Below are 18,698 nucleotides of genomic sequence, written 5' to 3' on the forward strand. Positions count from 1 at the left end.
CAAAGGTACAATTCTAAAAAGGGGTCCCAGAGCAGAGGGACCTGAAAGTGGCAGGGCAGGTTGAGAAAACAGTTAATAAGGAATATGGGATCCTGGGCTTTATAAATAGAGGCATACAGAAAAGCAAGGAATCCAAAAGGGCACACAGATCAGCAGGTAGCCTCAAAATCACTAATGTAATGCTTAGATATAGTCAGGAGATATGAGAAAGGAACTTCAACTTTCCTGCTCCATTCCTATTTATTAGGAACAAAACTTCATTCGCATTCAGTTTGAACTTGAATTGCCCAATAATAAAATATACACTAAAATTCCTCTACCATTTGGAGGGAGGTGGAGGCATTCTGAAAGTTGTGGACTAAAGGCATACCAAAGGAATCAGGAAATCTGCCAGGTGGGATCACTGAAGATAATGTGCAGAATTACAAATTGGGAGAATTTAAAACAATTATTTTTAAGTACACCACTCATTAGGTTTATGAGTAGGTATCATATTGGTTGCCTATTAGATTCAATTTAAAATCACACTGGCTGGGAGAGATGAATAGATATCAATGTACAGTGCTCCATATTGATTTTCTAAAAATAGAAGTCAGTTACTTTATCATGTAACAATACTTGCACAAATAATTGTTCCCAAGGGACTTTCCATAAAGTTCACAACTTCCAGATGAGTATTTTTTGTTAAATAGCTCAAAACCACAAGTGAAACTGAAAAACATTATACATACACAATAAACACAAAAAGCATACAAGAGACTAAAGTTAGTCTCTGATCGGATAAATTCCTTAAACTCCAGATAATGATGAAAATTGTGTTTCGGTTCTCAAAAGCATCATTTTGCTGAAGTATGCTTTTAAGCACACAAACCAATTCCTTACTGTTACTGTTTGATGTTCAATCCTTAGCTTCTCTATTCCTGCACCATAAAGCTCACGAAGCAAACACATTATCCTCGTCTTCTTTCCGGAGCCTGAAGGTCCATACACCAGCAAGTGAGGGAAATCACCACATTGAACCTGGTACGAACAAAGCAAAGGTCATAACCAACCAGAGTTTTATTTGATAAATATAGGTAGTATTTTGATCAGTATTTTTTGAAATCACTGTTATAAACTAAAGTGGCAGCCAATTTGTGCAGATTAAGTCCCACAAAGAGCGAGTCAAAAAAATCATAATTTTTGGTGGCAGTAATGAATGATGGTTAGGAATACAATAAAATCATTTTTTCAGCAGAGAATGAAGCAAGTTACCCTATCATACCTGCTCTGAGAGCACTCTATTTTTAGTCACATCCATCTGCCCTTACCCCGAAACCTTTCAAGTTATACTTTAGCAAATATTTGCCCACTTCCTTTTTAAAGTTGCCATCAATTTTGCTTCCACTTCTGTTTTGGCACCATTATGACCGTCCTGCATTGGGAACAAAACATTTGGGGAGGTCCTGAGGCTGCGAAACATACTATAAATTGCAAGTTCTTTGTTTATCTCACAAACTTGAGAATTACACCAAAATAACAAAGATGGTCAACACATTGGAAGATAGGAATGAGATTCAAAGAAAATAGACTATTGGGCAGAGGCATTTTAATGTTGAATGTTTAAACAAACTAATTATCTTACCCATGTTTCACTCAAGTCATTGCCAATTATTACAAAACTATCATATTTTTCATACTAGTACTGTGGGATATTGTAAGATAGGTTTATGGTTGTGAGTATGGATGGTTCTGTCTATGAGACTGATTTAATTGAATTAGAGCCAGATAAATTGCAAGGTTGAAATCATCAAGAATTTAGGTATAAAGCAGACTTTTGAATTGGAGATGGACAAGCAAGGATGAGGGTTCCACAGATGAGATGTGAATGAAATTTGCATTTTTTTTAAAAAAGAGAAGTGGGGAGTTGCTTGATTTTCAAAAGGGATAGTTGTAGGATGTTTACAACTAACAAGATAAATAGGGCAAGGTTATGATGTGTATTTTTCCCCCAAAAGGAAAGAGGCCATACCGACAACACGAAAGATTTTTATATTACGGGAAAGGTAAATTTCTGAAGACATGCAGTACATTGGGATTTTACATGTTAAAGAAAGGGAAACATATATGAAAGAAGGATGAAAGGTTATGAGGGTGTGGCCGGGTAACATCTTGAAAGGTACACTGTGCAAAGCAGCCTTGGGGAAAAGCCTCTAGCCACATTTGCAGAAGTCGACTGTGTCCAGTAAATGAAGTTGTGTTAAAAGCCTTTGGAATTCCATTGCCGAGTGGGTGCTGTGGTAATCTTGCTGGATTGCTTATTTCAATTTAAAATCTATTTTGGACTGTTGTCTTAAAGTGGGTGAGTAGTTGGGAGTCAGGTTAACTAGGAATTTTGGGATTTGTTATAATATCAAGTAACTGTAATCTTATGTATGTGTTAAATTAATTTATTTTGTTAATGCATGTTTTAATTTAATTTTTAAAATCACTAAAGGTGTTGGTGGGCTTATTACTTCAGAATTCAGTGCATAAATCTTTTGTAATAAATACAAATTGCAAAACTGTTATGATAGCATGGCCAAATTTCTCTTGTGGATTTGTCTGCCTGGCACATATCACCTGCCACATCATAACAATGGCTTATACCTGCTGAAAGATTTTATTTTTTAAATATCTATGAAACAGTGGCTGGGGAAGAAGGCAAAAGGCAGATCCCGTTTCTTTCCTCCCAATTGGATTTTTTTTTACAAAAACTATTAATTTTGAAAAAAAGTCTCTTCAAGGAAAGATGGAGGTGCAGGTTAGAAATTGGGTGAGGGGGTATTCCTCTGGTCTCATACTTGCCCCCCAAAATATGTAAAAAGTTGATGGAAGGTTAAGAGATTCACAGTGCAACAAAGGGAAAGGAGGATATACAAGAAATTTAACACCTAGTTTTGAACTTAACCATATCACTCGAACTTAAATATGAAATTCAATTATCACATTTCCCAAGCGAACCTTTTAATACAAAATTACCAATGAATTGTCTCATTACACAAATTTAAAATAGCCTGTTGCTAGTTGGGTTCCTTAAACTGTCTTTGAATGTATTTCGTGAACTAGTTCTCCAAGCTACTTTGCTAATTTGGTTTTCCCAGCCTACATGAAGATTAAAATTAAAGCTTCCCACAATTACATGTACCTCTAATTTCCTGACTTGTACTCTGTCCAACACTACGATTATTGTTAGGGAACCTATAAACTACTCCCACCAGTTCTGTGCCCTTTGTTATTCCCGAGTTTTACCCATACTGATTATACATCCTGACTTTCTGGGCTAAAATCTTTGCTTACTGTGACCTTAATCATCAGGACTTACCCCACCTCCATTTCCAATTTGTCTATCTTTTCTAAAAATCAAATACCTTGGAAAATATCATTGCCCAAAGTTGGGAATCTGCAACCACACCTCCAAATGGAACCTCCCACATTACAGCTTGGGGACAAGAGCACTGCAAAGTGAGTCTTGGCACACAGAATGGGAGTGGGTACCAAGCTCAGCTACACTTGTCTTGTCTTAATTCTAGGTTGTGATAAAGTTGATCAATTAATGTCCTAAATTCTTCTGAAACAGTGGTCACTGCTACAAATGCAGATATATACATTCTGCATTATGCCCATTGCTTAAGACCTACCTTGCTCATCAAGATTTTGGTCACCTTTCCTTTCCCCTCTACATGGCTGTGTCAAATTTTATCCAGTAATGCTCCTGTGAAGTGCCTTGGAACTATATTAAAAGGTGCTATACAAATGCAAATTCTGTTGTAATACTGTGTGCGTGCTGGAACAAATTCTGTGAAAAGCTAAACCTTCTAGAATATAAGGTGTCTCTTGGCCAGGGCTGAGCATGTTCTATGTTTGAGGAAAGGGGATAGGGAGAAAGATGACTAACAAATAAAAGTATCTTCATACAATGGCAATCAAATAAATGTGTTTCATTCTTTAGAATTGAGTACAACTGCTTGATCAAGGTTAATTTCAAGTCATTTCTGGCACATGTAGGTTTCTTTCTTTACCTTGTACTTTAGGGCTGTGATAATGTTTTGATTAAATAATTCTTGACCCAGTACAGCAAAATGTCATGCTGGAAAAATTCATACCTTCAAACTCTATTTGGAGAGTGCACGAAGAGGACCCTGGGACAGGCAGTCAGCAGCACCTAGGAGTGCGAGAGGACTACCCTGGCACAAGCAGTCAGCAGCACCTAGAGGAGAGTGCAAAATGAGGTCCCTGTACCAGGCAGTCAGCACCACCTCCTAGCATTACAGGACAAAAATAAGTTCACTGGTTGGTGAGAAACTGCTATTAGGGAGTGTCAGTGAATAGCTGAGAATTAGAAAAACACATTTTTAAAAGACGTTACTTGCATTTAAGAAAGAAACACAAGCAATAGGGAAATAAAGTTAAGTCAAGGCCAGGTAAAATAAAGTTGCATAAACAAACCAAAGTAAAATAAAGTTAGTGCAAGGGAGGTAAATTAAAACCATGGCAGGACAGCTCAGTCCTGTGGAATTCGTGTCTTATAATATGTGGAAAGCTCTGGGTGCTAACAGTGTCCTAGATGGCCACATGTGCAGAAAGTGTCACCAGCTGTAGAACCTAGAGCTCCAAGTTTCGGAGCTCAAGAAGCAGCAAAAGTCATTGTGGCACATCCTTGAAGCTGTGAGCTATGTGGATAGCACGTTCAGAGGGGTGGTCATACTGCAGCTTAGAAGCCTGGAGGAAGAAAGGGAATGAGTTACTTCCAGGCAGTCCAAGAAAATTAGACAGGTAATGAAGGAATCCCCTGGGGTCCTGCTCACCAGTTCTTCCTTTTGGATACTGGTGAGGGTGTTGGTTCTTCAGAGGAGTGCAGTCAGAGCCAAGTTTGTGGCACCAGAGGCAGCTCTGCTGTACAAAAGTGGGGAAAAAGATGAGGGGAACAGCAGTAGTAGTAGCAGTTAGTTAGGGCAAGGGACAGGTGTTTCTGTAGCCATAGGCATGACTCCAATATGGTATGTTGCCTTCCTCGTGCTAGGTTCAAGGATTGAACAGAGCAGCTGCAGGACATTTTTCTTGGGGAGGGTGATCAGCCACAGGTCATGGCCCACATTGGTACCAATGACTTAGGTAGGAAAGGGGGTGAGGTCCTTAAAACAGACTTTAGGGTGCTAGGAAGGAGATTGAAAAGCAGGACCTCTAAAGCAGAAATCGCAGGATTACTCCCAATCCCATGTGCAAGCAAGTGTAGAAATAGGAGAATTGAGTGCATAAACACATGGCTGGAAAGCTGGTGTAGGAGGGAGGGCATCAGATTTCTGAGGCATTGGTATCGATTCTGAAGAAGGTGGGACCTGTACAAGATGGACGGTGTACACTTGAACAGGATTGGAAAGAATGTCCTCGCAGGGGGATTTCCTAGTGCTGATAGGGTGGTTTAAACTAGATTGGCAGGGGATAAGAACCTAAGGGCAAATTCAGAGCAGGGAACGGGAGATGGAGAATTAGTGAATGACTCTGAAAGACATAAGTAGCTCAGGTTAAAAAGAGTACAGCACAGGAATTTGGCAGTGTTAGAAGGTATAAATGTAAATGCAAGAAGTATAGTAAATAAGAATGGGAAGGGCAATCAATGCTGGCCCAACCAGCAATGCCCACATCCCATGAACGAATAAAGAAAATGAGCGGAGGCACACACAGACACATAGCAGCACAATATCATCGCCATAGCGGATGAGGAGCAAAAATAGCAGCTCAACATCTTTGGATAGCGTTTTCAGACAGAATAGGGAGGGGGATTTAAAAAATGGTGGGGGGGGGTGCAGCATTATTGGTTAAATAATTAATCTCAGCTGTGAGGAGGGATGATTTACTAAATGAAGCATCAAATGAGGCCAAATTGGTTGAGCTTAGTAAAGGAGCAGCCACACTGTTGGACTATACTACAGACCCACAAATAGTGGAAGGCAGTTAGATGAGCAAATATGTAGACAGATTTCTGAGTGCAAAAAAAGGGCAGCAATCCTTGGGGACTTCAGCTACCCTTATATCAATTGGGATACAAACAGTGTGAAGGGCACAAAATTCTTGAACAGCATTTAAGAGAACTTTGAGCCTGCATGTAACAAGCCCAACAAGAGGGGCTTAGTCTTAGGAAATGAAGCTGGGCAAGTGGATTAAATAGCAATGGGGACCATTTGGGAGATAAATGACGGACCATTTGGGAGATAAATGACCATAATATAGTTAGATTTAACATCATTATGGAAAAGGACAACGATTGAACAGGAGTAAAAGTTGTAAATTGGGGGAAGACAAATTTTACAAAGCTGGGGGGTGAGCTGGTGAGAGTAGACTGGATAAGCTATTAGAAGGAAAAGCTGTCAAATTAGTCGGAGACAAAGGCAAGATTCTACAGCAACAGTGTAGACATGTCCCCACAAAGAAAAAGCATGGTATTGCCAAATCTAGAGCCCCTGGTTACCCAGAAGCATACAGGCCAAGATAAAGCAGAAAAAGAAAGCTTATGACAGTCACAAGACTTAATAATGTAGAAAGCCTTGAGGAGTATATAAAGTATAGGGGTGAAGCAAAAATAAAAATTAGAAAAGCAAAAAGGATACAAAAAAGTATTGGCAGCTAAAATTAAGAAAATCCCAAGATGTTTCACCAGTACATTAAGAGCAAGAGAATAACTAAGGAAAAGGTAGGGCCTATCAGAGATGTACATGGTAATTTGTGGGTTGATACAGAAAACGTAGGCAGGGTTCTCAACATGTACTTTGCTTCTGACTTCACTAAGCAGAGAGATGATGCAGACATTCTAGTTAAATAGGATTGTGAAATATTAGATACAATAAGCATAGTGAGAGGGGAAGTACTGGAGGGACTGGCATCCTTGAAGATGGATAAATCACCAGGGCCAGATGGATTGTATCCCAGGCTGTTGAAGGAAGCCAGGGAAGAAATAGCTGATGCTCTGAGGATCATTTTCCAATCCTCACTAGATACAGGCATGGTCCCAGAGGACTGGAGGTCTGCATGCGTTGTACCCCATTAGTTAAAAAGGGTGCGAGGGTTAGGCCTGAAAATTATAGGCCGGTCAGTCTGACTTCGGTGGTGGGCAAATTTTTGGAAACAATTCTGAGACACAGGATAAACTGTTACTCAGAAAGGCACAGATTGATCAGGGATAGTCAGCATGGTTTTGTGAGGGGAAGATCGTGTCTTACTAACTTAATAGAATTTTTTGAAGAAGTAACAAGGATGATTGATGAGGACAGAGCAGTGGATGTCGTCTACATGGATTTCAGTAAGGCTTTTGATAAGGTCCCTCATGGCAGACTGGTCAGGAAAGCGAAATCTCGTGGGATACTTGGGGAGGTGGCAGGTTGGATCGAAAATTGGCTCGGTGACAGGAAACAAAGTAATGGTCAATGGATATTTTTGCAAATGGAAAACAGTTTCCAGTGGTGTTCCACAGGGCTGAGTATTGAGGCCCTTGCTGTTTGTTGTATATATTAATGATTTAGGCTTAAATGTGGGAGGCATGATTTGGAAATTTGCAGATGACACAAAATTGGCCATGTAGTTGATGGTGAAGAGGATAGCTTTTCAACTCTAGAATGATATCAATGGGTTTGGTTGAGTGGGTGGAGAAGTAGCAAATGGAATTCAATCCAGAAGAACGTCAGGAAAATGCATTTGGGGAGGGCAAACAAAGCAAGGGAATACTCAATAAACAGGAAGCTATTGAGGGGGTTGGGGAAGTGAGAGACCTTAAGAGGGTATGGCCACAGGTCCTTGAAGGTGCAAGACAGGTGGGCATGTAGAATGCTTTCCTTTATTGGGTGAGGTATTGAATGCAAAAGCAGGGATGTAGTGATGGAACTGTATAAAATGGTTAGGACACAGCTGAAATTTTGGTGTACAGTTCTGGTCATTACATTACAGGAAGGACAAAATTGCTCTGGAGTGCAGAGCAAATTTACAAAAATGTTTCCAGGGCTTGAAAATTGCATCTATGATGAGAGATTGGATAGGCTAGGGTTATTTTCTTTAGAACAGAGGAGACTAAGGGATGACCTAATTGAGGTGTACAAAATTGAGGGGCCTAGATAGGGTAGACAGGAAAGACTTGTTTCCCCTAACTGAGGGGTCAATTATCAGGAGGCATAGATTTTAAGGTGATTGGTAGAAAGATTAGAGGGGACATGAGGAAAAACTTTCACCCAGAGGTTGGTGCGTGTCTGAAATTCACTGCCTAAGTTGGTGCTTGAGGCTTAAAAGCCCAACTAATTTAAAAAGTACCTGGATCTGCATCTGAAGTGCTGTAACCTGCAAGGTTACAGACCAGGTGCTGGAAAATGGGATTAAAATGAGCAGCTCATTTCTTTTATCTCTTTGGCCAGCGCAGACATGGGCTGAATTGCCTATTTCTACATCGTTACTTTTCTATGGTTCTAATCTTCAAATAGTTTATCTGGCACTACTTAAAACTCAAGTGATCAAAGAAAATTATATCACAATATGAGCTCCAGCTCAAGGGAATGTCACAACAAAAAGCTTTTTTTTCACGGCAATTTTGCTGAGCAACAGAACAAAGCTTGATCCTATTTCTATTCTTAAGGGAGTGGTGTGCCGAGATTCTATAAGCAAAAGCTGTTTTTCCAAAACTAAATGTTATCTTCCAACAGAAAAGGCCTCCTTCAGGCTGCATTATCAATGTGCAGATCACCGCCTCATGTTCTAGTTACCTGCAGCTGTTATTCAGTTTTGTTTACAATGCTAATGATGACATTCAATTTATACACCACAGACATCTTTGTTATTTAATGATACAGTACTATATTGCCTTTAAGTGTTATATGTTCTTAAGAATATATAAAACAAATAATGGATGCAGTGATTGCATATGTAACTAGGAGTTTCAGCGAGAGACAAAGTTAAGTCCAGGATGGCAGTTAAAGTTATTAGGAATAAAAGGGATGTACTAAATACAGCAAGTTATCCACAGATAATAGAAGCAGTTGAAAGAAAAACTTCAATTGAAAAGGACAGTTAAAATGGTGAAGCAGGAGTATGGATTTAAAATTGCAAAGACATTCAGATAAGTACATAGGAGGGCTGACAGAACTGCTTATAAATAGTGATTCCTTAGATAAGTGTAAGTGTATAGTGCCAAAGGGCTGGCAGCCAGCAAATATATCACCCTAATTTATAAGAATATCTGAAACTATGGTTCTGTTAATCTTACAATCCATTTTGTTTCCTGGTGCTGATGTAAAGGACAAGCTAGTGGACCATTTAGGGAAATACCAACTAATTCATCAGAAATCAGCATGGATGTACAATAAGTTTATGCTAGACCAATAGAAAGTTTTCACTAAGTAAAAATGTAGATAAATGCAACAGCATTTTTTTGTGGAATTTAGTAAAGCTTTTAATAAGGTCTCACAAAAAACTAGTTGGATCAGCAGAAATGGTGTTAACAGAGGTTTGGTGGAATAGATCAAATCACAACAGGGAAATAGAAACAGGATCTGTTAAACAGGTACTTTCCTTGAAAGCAGATGGTGAGTAGGCTCTCAGCAGCCAGTGGTGGAAGTGATACTCTCTTAAAGGTGTCAGTAGCTTCATCTCAGTAGGTGTTCTTTCGGAGTCAGAAAGTTGCGGGTTCAAACTCCACTCAGGTGCAGAACTGACAAAATGTTGCATTGTTGGAAATGCCATCTTTGTGGCCCCATCTGCCCTCTGAGGTTCATGTAAAAAATCCTATAGATGAGTTTCCCAGTGTCCTGACCAAAATCTAACCTTCAGCAACACTGCCAAATTAAATGATCTATTATCTTAAAATGCTGTTTGTCGAGCGTGAAAGAAACTATATAAATGGAAGTTCTTTCTGTATCTCAAAGCTTGCAGATGGCATTAATGTAAGAGTAGTTAATACAGCAGATGGTGAAAACTACAGAAGAACTTGAGCTGATCAGGAGGTAGCAAGTGCTGTTTAATGTAGGCAAATGTAAAGTTGCATCGTGAGGGATAAGAAAATGAAAATAAATATAGGATCAATGGAACTGAAGAAATATAAGAGGTAAATCAGTGAAAATATTTGATATTCTATACATATCCCTCATGGCGTCAAAAAAATGTCAAGAAAGCAAATGAGGTCTTAACTATATGAAAGATGAATAAAACATATATCTAAGGAGACTATTCTGCTGCAGTACTGTGGGTAAAGCTGTACTTGGAAGTAGTTTGAGAAGTTCTAGAACCCTCAGAAGAGGGAAATGTATCCGAACTTGAAAGAGTAGAGAGGAATAGTCAATAAAATATTTAGAAGACCAGGAGGATAAAGCATGAGAACTGGGATTTTTCTTTAGGAATAAAATTAATAAGGCTCACAGACAGCAGTCAGGACTAGCTGATTTGGTACAGGATTGCAAAAAAGGGTAGATTTAGGTGCGGTATAAAAACGCATGACATAACAGAGAGGCTAACTGGCTTTTGTACTGCTGCAGGAGCTTGTTGGGGCAAGTAACTTGGATCTTTTCAAGGTCATCTGAAAAGTATCTTGAAAAACAAATTAATTACGACTGCGAGGATAGCAATAGGCAGACCATATGGACTGATGGTGTTCTGGATAAATATGCAAGAAATTTACCAGTAGTGTGTTACTACATTAAATGCAGTTCTGAGGCGCTCCTGCATTGCAGGTGCGATTTTTGGATGAGACATTAAACAGAGGTCCCATCTGCCTACTTGGATAGACATATAAGATCTCACGGCACTTTTTCAAAGAAAAGCACAGGAGTCACTTGGGTAGTACAGAACAGACTATTGCTGAAAAGAGACACGTTGTGAAGCTTTTCATCTTGCACTCATCAGGACAATGCAAGAATGCCAAATTTCAAACTATCACAACAGCAGGTTCCTTCAGTTGCTCATAATAAGCAGAATACAAGCCGTACTCAACCAGCCTACATTTGCGAAGCCCAAAACAAAACACTTGCAGTTAGGTGTGATTCCACGATTGGGCATCGCTGGCTGATTAATTCTGAGCATGCAAACAGCTACACTAACAACCAATTTAAGATAATCAGTTGAACTCAAAGTGGCTCATTGTACACTTGCTAGAAGCAACATATATTCATACACGGACCCATTCTCTGCAAACAAAAATGAATATGTTCAAGATGTACACCTTTTAAAATTACCATTAGTGTCCCACTGCTTTCTCCATGGCAATGCCTCAGCTAGAGTGGGCTTGCCAATCAATCAGCATCCTTTTCTCCTATCATGTAAATAGTTGCAATCCTTTGAAATTTGGTATTTTTGCATTTACCCTGATGAGTGCAAGGCGAAAAGCTTTGACAACATGTCTCTCTTTTCAGCAATATTCATATTCAACAGCAGGGGAGTTATGTCAGGTTTTCTGGCCAATATTTATCCTTCAATCAAAAGGGATTATCTGGTCATTATCACATTCCTATTGTGAGTTTGCCATGCGCATACTGGCTGCAACGCTTCCTATATTATAAGTGACAATATTTCAAAACTACTTAATTGGCGATAAAGTGCTTTGAGATGTCCGGTCCTCATGAAAATGTGAATAAATGCAAGTCTTTCATTTTGCACCGTTTTAGTTATTCTGCAGTAGTATCCCTGTACATACTTCGGTAAACCTTATTATTGAATGTCTCTGAAACTAGGTTAACTGCTCTGACATGACCGAACCAGCTTCTTAGCTGTATTAAGCCATTACTCCACCAGATTCACCAATATCTTTGAGGGGAGGAAAACTGCCATGCTTATCTGGTCTGGCTCACATCATTCTAGATCCATAGTAATATCGTTGACTCTTGACTGCACTCTTAAATGGCCTAGCAAGCCACACAGTTCAAGAGCAATTAAAGATGGGCAACAAATGCCAGCCTTTCCAGCAACACCCATATCCCATGAAAGAATTTAAAAATTACTCTGTGCAACTGGATATCAAAAATTTCTGCCCTGCCTACAACACCCACATCCTGAAAGTAGGTTCTTTTAATACAGGTTCTAGTGGGTGTGTTTATTATGCAAACAAGAACTCTGCCTGTGCATATTTCTAATTAGTTTGCTATGGAGACTTCTAATCATCATAATCAAGTGAGGTTCCAGTTCCCGATTTCAATCCAGCAGACTCTACTAGAAATTTAAGCTCCAATATTTACAGGGAGAGGCCAAAAAGGCTGACCTTAATGTCAGGACCCCATTATCACTTTTTTCTTCTGTTTCTCACCTGACAGTCATTCAAAATGATAGCCTGATCAGTGAGCGGAAATGATCAGCAAAGTGTTGCAGACTGGCACATTCCAAGTTCCAGGACTATGTGCTGAGGGACACAGTTAAGCTTGGGGCAGCTGCCACAAAGGCGCAATGGGGAAGGGTTGCTGCCTAAGACCTTTCTGCCACAATGCACTGAGGGACTGGGAACTGTAAAGAGCCCCTCAGGCTGTACAGCTTAAAATGAATGTCTGCCAATGATTGTAATATTCATTGTTTGTACACCTTGTGATTCATGTTGTAAAAGTTGAACCTGATTGTATTTTTGTAATGGTGATTTTGAAATGGTTCGAAATGTTTTTGAAGATTTAAGAATAAGGTATATTTTTGCAAAAAAAAAAATCAGCAAAGGCCACAGCCAGGGGCACTTGGAGACAATCCCCAGCAATCAGGATTGGGGAAGGCTGAAGATTGTGGATTGGAAGAAAAGGTCATTCACAGGATATTGACTATCAGGGATGGAGGGAAAGAAAGGCCATCAGGGCTGGTTGAGGGAGGTCTGTGTTCACCGTGGAGAGGCGGGGTAGAAAAGCAGCCCGCAATTGGTGGGTGAAATAGCACCTTTGTGGAACCAAGACAGCACTGGAGTTCCTGCTGGCCCACGGGAATACTAAGAAACTACTAAACTGGTGGAACCAGCAGCTCTTTCCTCCCTTTCACTGCCAGTTTTCCCACAAAACCGATGCAGTAACGAAATTTTTAAATCAGGCTCCCAGTTACACTACAGGAGTCAAATCTGAATATATCAATGACATGTCCCTTTTGTCTTGATATCCATCACCATTTAAAAAAGCAGCAGCATGCTGAAGTCCCATGCTTAAGTCTTTAACCCTGCCTGTCGTAGGGTGGGAGAATTTTAATATTAAGGCTTGTGAATTCGATACCTGTATTGCGCTTAGTGCTGTTATACAGGCTACCAGCATTCACCTGTCCAAATTAGGAGAAAGCCGATAAAAGGGGAAAAATGAGAAAGGCCAAGATGCATTTAAGCAAGCCACATTTTAAAATATAAAATTAAGAGTTAGATGTCTTTAGTTAAAAAGGATGCTAGCAATCCAATGCAGCAACCCAAGAACAGGACGAAGCAAAAATGAAGATAACAGCGCATCAGCTTCTTCTTTGCAGCAACAATATTGTGAGTTTAAAAGTTGCTGCGTGACCACACGGCTCAGAAGTAGCTCGATCTCTCTCCATATTAAACTCAATAGGTTGGGGGGCAGGGAAGGGATGCGGTTAAATCGCCAGGCCGAAGAGCCCAGGGCCCGGTCCCCGCAGTTGGGTGCCGTCACTCACCAGGTTGCGGAGCTGGCTAGCCTGCTCCTTATGGTAGTCGAGTTTGCCGAGGGCCGTCGGCCGGTATTTGTCCACCCATAGGGTCATTATCAATCCCTCCGGGCCTCGCTCACCAACTGCCTCTCCGCGCGCTTCTTCTTAAACGGGCTTCCGCGCGCACAGCCTCAGCACGGCGCCCATGTGACAGACGATAGCCAACCAGCTCCTTGTTCCTTGCAGCATCCTTTTCACTGATGCAAAAGTTTTATTTTAATAACGAATATAAACCTGAACAGATTACCTGACTCTCTCCCTAATCTAATCTAATCGGGCCAATTTCTAACTTGGACAAAAGTGAATTAATTGAGAAATTTGTGAAGGACAAATTGTGTTTAACTAACTTGATTGAGTTTTTGATAAGGTAACAGAAGCTTTTTTTAATCATTGACGGGATGTTGGCTTCACTGGCTGGGCCAGCATTTATTGCCCATCCCTAGTTGCCCTTGAGAAGGTGGTGGTGAGCTTCCTTCTTGAACTGCTCCAGTCCATGTGGTTTTTAGGAAGGGAGTTCCAGGATTTTGACCTAGCGACCGTGAAGGAACAGCGATATATTTCCAAGTCAGGATGGTGAGTCACTTGGAGGGGAACTTCCAGGTGGTGGAGTTCCCATCTATCTGCTGCCCTGGCCTTCTAGGTGGTAGTGATCATGGGTTTGGAAGGTGCTGTTGAAGGAGCCTAGTTGAATTCCTGCAGTGCATCATGTAGATGGTACACACCGCTGCTACCGTGTGTCGGTGGTGGAGGGAGTGAATGTTTGTGGATGTGGTGCCAATCAAGCGGACTGCTTTGTCCTGGACAGTGTCAAGTTTCTTCAGTGTCATAGGAGCTGCACTCATCCAGGCAAGTGCCCTGTAGATGATGGACAGGCTTTGGGGAGTCAGGAGGCGAGTTACCTGTCGCATGATTCCTAGCCTCTGACCTGCCTTTGTAGCCACAGTATTTATATGGCTAGCCCAGTTCAGTTTCTGGTCAATGGTAACCCCCAGGATGTTGATAGTGAGGGATTCAGTGATGGTAATGCCATTGAACATCAAGGAGTGATGGTTGGATTCTTTCTTGTTGGAGATGGTCATTGCCTGACACCTGCTACTTGTCAGCCCAAGCCTGGATATTGTGCAGGTCTTGCTGCATTTGGACATGGACTGCTTCAGTATTTGAGGAGCCGTGAATGGTGCTGAGCATTATGCAATCATTAGCAAACATCCCCACTTCTGACCTTATGATGGAAGGAAGGTCATTGATGAGCAGCTGAAGATGGTTGGGCCAACGACGCTACCCTGAGGAACTCCTGCAGTCATGTTCTGGAGCTGAGATGACTGGCCTCCAACAACCACAACATCTTCCTTTCTGCTAGGTATGACTCCAACCAGCGGAGATTACCTGATTCCCATTGACTGCAATTTTGCTAGGGTTCCTTGATGCCACACTCGGTCAGATGCTGCCTTGATGTCAAGGGCAGTCACTCTCACCTCACCTCTGGAGTTCAGCTCTTTTGTCCATGTTTGAACCAAGGCAGTAAAGAGGTCAGGAGATGAGTGGCCCTGGCAGAACCCAGACTGGGTATTAGTGAGCAGGTTATTGCTAAGCAAGTGTCACTTGATAGCACTGTTGATGAGCCCCTTCCATTACTTTACCGCTGATTGAGAGTAGACTGATGGGACGGTATTTGGCCAGGTTGGATTTGTCCTGCTTTTTGTGTACAGGACATACCTGGGCAATTTTCCACATAACTGGGTAGATGCCAGTGTTGTAGCTGTACTGGAACAGCTTGGCTAGGGGCACGGAAAGTTCTGGAGCACAAGTCATCAGTACTATTGCGCGAATGTTGTCGGGGCCCATAGCCTTTGCAGTACCCAGTGCCTCCAGCCATTTCTTGATATTGCTTGGAGTGAATTGAATTGGCTGAAGACTGGCATCTGTGATGCTGGGGATCTCTGGAGGAGGCCAAGATGGATCATCCACTTGGCACTTCTGGCCAAAGATTGTTGCGAATGCTTCAGCCTTAACTATTGCACCGCTGTGCTGGGCTCTTCCAACATTGAGGATGAATATTTGTGGAGCAACCTCCTGCAGTGAGTTGTTTAATTGTTCAGCATCATTCACGACTGGATGTGGCAGGACTGCAGAGCTTAGATCTGATCCGTTGGTTGTGGGATCACTTAGCTCTGTCTATCACATGCTGCTTATGGTGCTTGGCACGCAAATAGTCCTGTGTTATAGCTTCACCAGGTTGACACCTCATTTTTAGGTATGCCTGGTGCTGCTGCTGGTATGCCCTCCTGCACTATTCCTTGAACCAGGGTTGATCCCCTGGCTTTATGGTAATGGTAGAATGGGGAATATGCCAGGCCATGAGGTTACAGATCGTGTTCAAGTGCAATTCTGCTGCTGCTGATGGCCCACGGCGCCTCATGGATGTCCAATCTTGAGTTGCTAGATCTGTTCAAAATCTATTCCATTTAGCACGGTGGTAGTGCCACACAACACAATGGAAGGTATCCTCAATGTGAAAGCGGGACTTTGTCTCCACAATGACTGTGCGGTGGTCATTCCTACTGATAATGTCATGGACAGATGTCTCTGCGGCAGGCAGGTTGGTGAGGATGTGGTCAAGTATGTTTTTCCCTCTTGTTGGTTCCCTCACCACCTGCTGGAGACCCAGTCTAGCAGCACTGCCATTTAGGACTCAGCCAGCTCTGTCAGTAGTGGTGCTACCGAGCCACTTTTGGTGATGGACGTTGAAGTCCCTCACCCAGAGAACATTCTGCGCCTTTGCCACCCTCAGTGCTCCCTCCAAGTGGCGTTCAACATGGAGGAGCACTGATTCATCAGCTGAGGGAGGGCGGTATGTGATAATCAGCAGGAGGTTTCCTACTCCATGTTTGACCTGATGCCATGAGACATCATGGGGTCCGGATTCGATGTTGAGGATTCCCAGGGCAACTCCCTCCCGACTGTATACCACTGTGCCACCACCTCTGCCGAGTCTGTGCTGCCAGTGGGACAGGACATACCCAGGGATGGTGATGGTGGAGTCTGGGACATTATCTGTAAGGTATAATTCTGTGAGGATGACAATGTCAGGTTGTTGTTTGACTGATATACGAGACAGCTCTCCCAATTTTGGCACTAGCCCCCATTTGTTAGTAAGGAGGACTTTGCAGGGTCGACAGGGCTGCAATCGCTGTTGTCATTTCCGGTGCCGAGGTCGATGCAGTGTGGTCCATCTGGCTTCATTCTTGATGCTTGATGAGGGTAATGTAGTTGATGTGATGTACCTTCCAGAAGTCATTTGAAGCACCACATAATAGACTTTCAGCAAAGTTAAAACGCATAGAATAAAGAGTCCAGAAGAAGTGTAGATACAAAGTTAGCTGAGTGCCAGGAAACAGAGTACCATCTTGGTGAACAATTGTTTTTCAGACTGTTGCTAAGTATATTTTGGGGTTTCGCAAGGCAGGACGACTGCAGTGCCTTTCTTGATCTATATTAATGACCTAGGCACAGATTCTCGCAGTGTCGGGCCTGTTAAAAATGGTGGGCTAGGCCCAATTCTGGAATTCATGATCCAATCCCATTTCTGGCAATTTTCATTGGCATAAAAACATGAGAAATAGGAACAAAAATAGACCATTTAGCCCCTTGGGCCTGCTCCACCATTCAATAATGATCTTCTGGCTGATCTTCTTGTGTTTTGATTTCCACATTACCAACTACCCCTAATAACCTTTGATTCCCTTGCCTAACAAGGATCTGTTTAGGCATGGGATTAGGCTGCCCACAAGCAGCAGTTTAACACCCACCCTCCCCCCACCCCCCCGCCCCTGCAATTTTAGTGGAGCTGGGCCCTTTCAGTAAGTAGACGTAGTTCACAGCTTCTCAGAGGAAGTGTGAAGCAAGGGAAACCCCAGTCCCAAGTCGGAAACTAAAAAAAAAGTAATCTGTTGCTGTAATTCTTTCAGCAAGCTTTGAAATACTAAAAAAGTTCTTTTAGTTTCAATAGGTAAGTGCTGTACTGTAAATAAAATGTGTTTTACTGCAGTGATTGCATCTAGTGCAATAATCTGAAGTGAGTAAAATCCCCAGAGTCTTTTTAAAATAGAAAAAAGCCTTCAGAAAGCCCAACCTGCTCCTGGACTGCTTTGATTGACAGGACATCTGGTGTAGCTTAGAAAAAATAAGAAAAAAGGGATTTTCAATTTAAGTAGTTCAGTTCCAATAAACTCCACTGTTTACATTTCTCAGTGTTTGTTATTATAGCTGAGCACATTATGAATGCTTGGATAAGTTACAAAATGTTCAGAACTATTTATCTCAGCAGGGCTGTGTTCACATATTGACAGTTTTAGGGGGTTTTCAAAGGATTATATATCTTTAATTTGGCTATTGAAAAAGATATTTGTTTTTACAACTAATTGACCACTTGAGGGGATTAAAATTTTTGAATGGGTTTTATGAATGACAGTTTTTTTCAGTATTAAGTGTGTTTGAGTGAGAGCTTTTTCTTATTCTTTTAGGGATGTGGGCATCACTGGCAAGGCCAGCATTTGTTGCCCATCCCTAATTGTCCATGAACTGAGTGGGTTGCTAGGTCATTTCAGAAGGTAATTAAGAGTCAACCACATTGCTGTGGGTCTGGAATCACATGTAGGCCAGACCAGGTAAGAATGGCAGATTTCCTTCCCCAAAGGACATTAGTGAACCAGATGGGTTTTTACAATAATCAATGATAGTTTTATGGTCACATCAAATTGGTATAGTGACATGGAGGTGGCATGGGGATATGGAGGTGGTATGGGGGCATATGAGGAGGCTTAGGGAATGTGAGGGAGCATGAAGGGGGCATGTGCAATATGAAGGAGCATGGAGGGGCATGGGGAATATAAAGGGGCAGGAGGGTTGGTTGGGGGAGGGTAAATGAGGATTTGAGAGCCTGACATTCATTATTAAAGTCAGGCCAATGTTCCAGTAAACGAAGGTGGGCATTCCAACCTTGGCCTGGCCATCCGTTCACCTCCGTTGTCACCTTGGGCCTACCT

General features: G+C 41.7%; 1 protein-coding gene across 4 annotated transcripts in view; it reads right to left on the reverse strand.

Moving 5' to 3' along the window:
• Positions 1-13,798, reverse strand: part of rfc3 (replication factor C (activator 1) 3) — a 43,777-nt gene extending 29,979 nt beyond the window's left edge. The window contains exons 1-4 of one of the 4 annotated variants that reach the window (XM_041198552.1): positions 13,621-13,753; positions 4,125-4,228; positions 1,265-1,414; positions 883-1,020 (exon numbers count right to left, since the gene is read on the reverse strand). In XM_041198552.1, coding sequence (XP_041054486.1) covers positions 883-1,020; positions 1,265-1,300 — 174 coding nt within the window. In that variant the 5' untranslated portion in view covers positions 1,301-1,414; positions 4,125-4,228; positions 13,621-13,753. Of the gene's footprint in view, positions 1-882; positions 1,021-1,264; positions 1,415-4,124; positions 4,229-13,620 lie in introns of all 4 variants that reach the window. The other 3 variants (XM_041198554.1, XM_041198551.1, XM_041198553.1) reach the window with 3 other exon arrangements.
• Between the last annotated feature and the right edge of the window lie 4,900 nt (positions 13,799-18,698).

Source organism: Carcharodon carcharias, chromosome 11 (assembly GCF_017639515.1).
Source record: "Carcharodon carcharias isolate sCarCar2 chromosome 11, sCarCar2.pri, whole genome shotgun sequence".
Lineage (NCBI taxonomy): Eukaryota > Metazoa > Chordata > Chondrichthyes > Lamniformes > Lamnidae > Carcharodon > Carcharodon carcharias.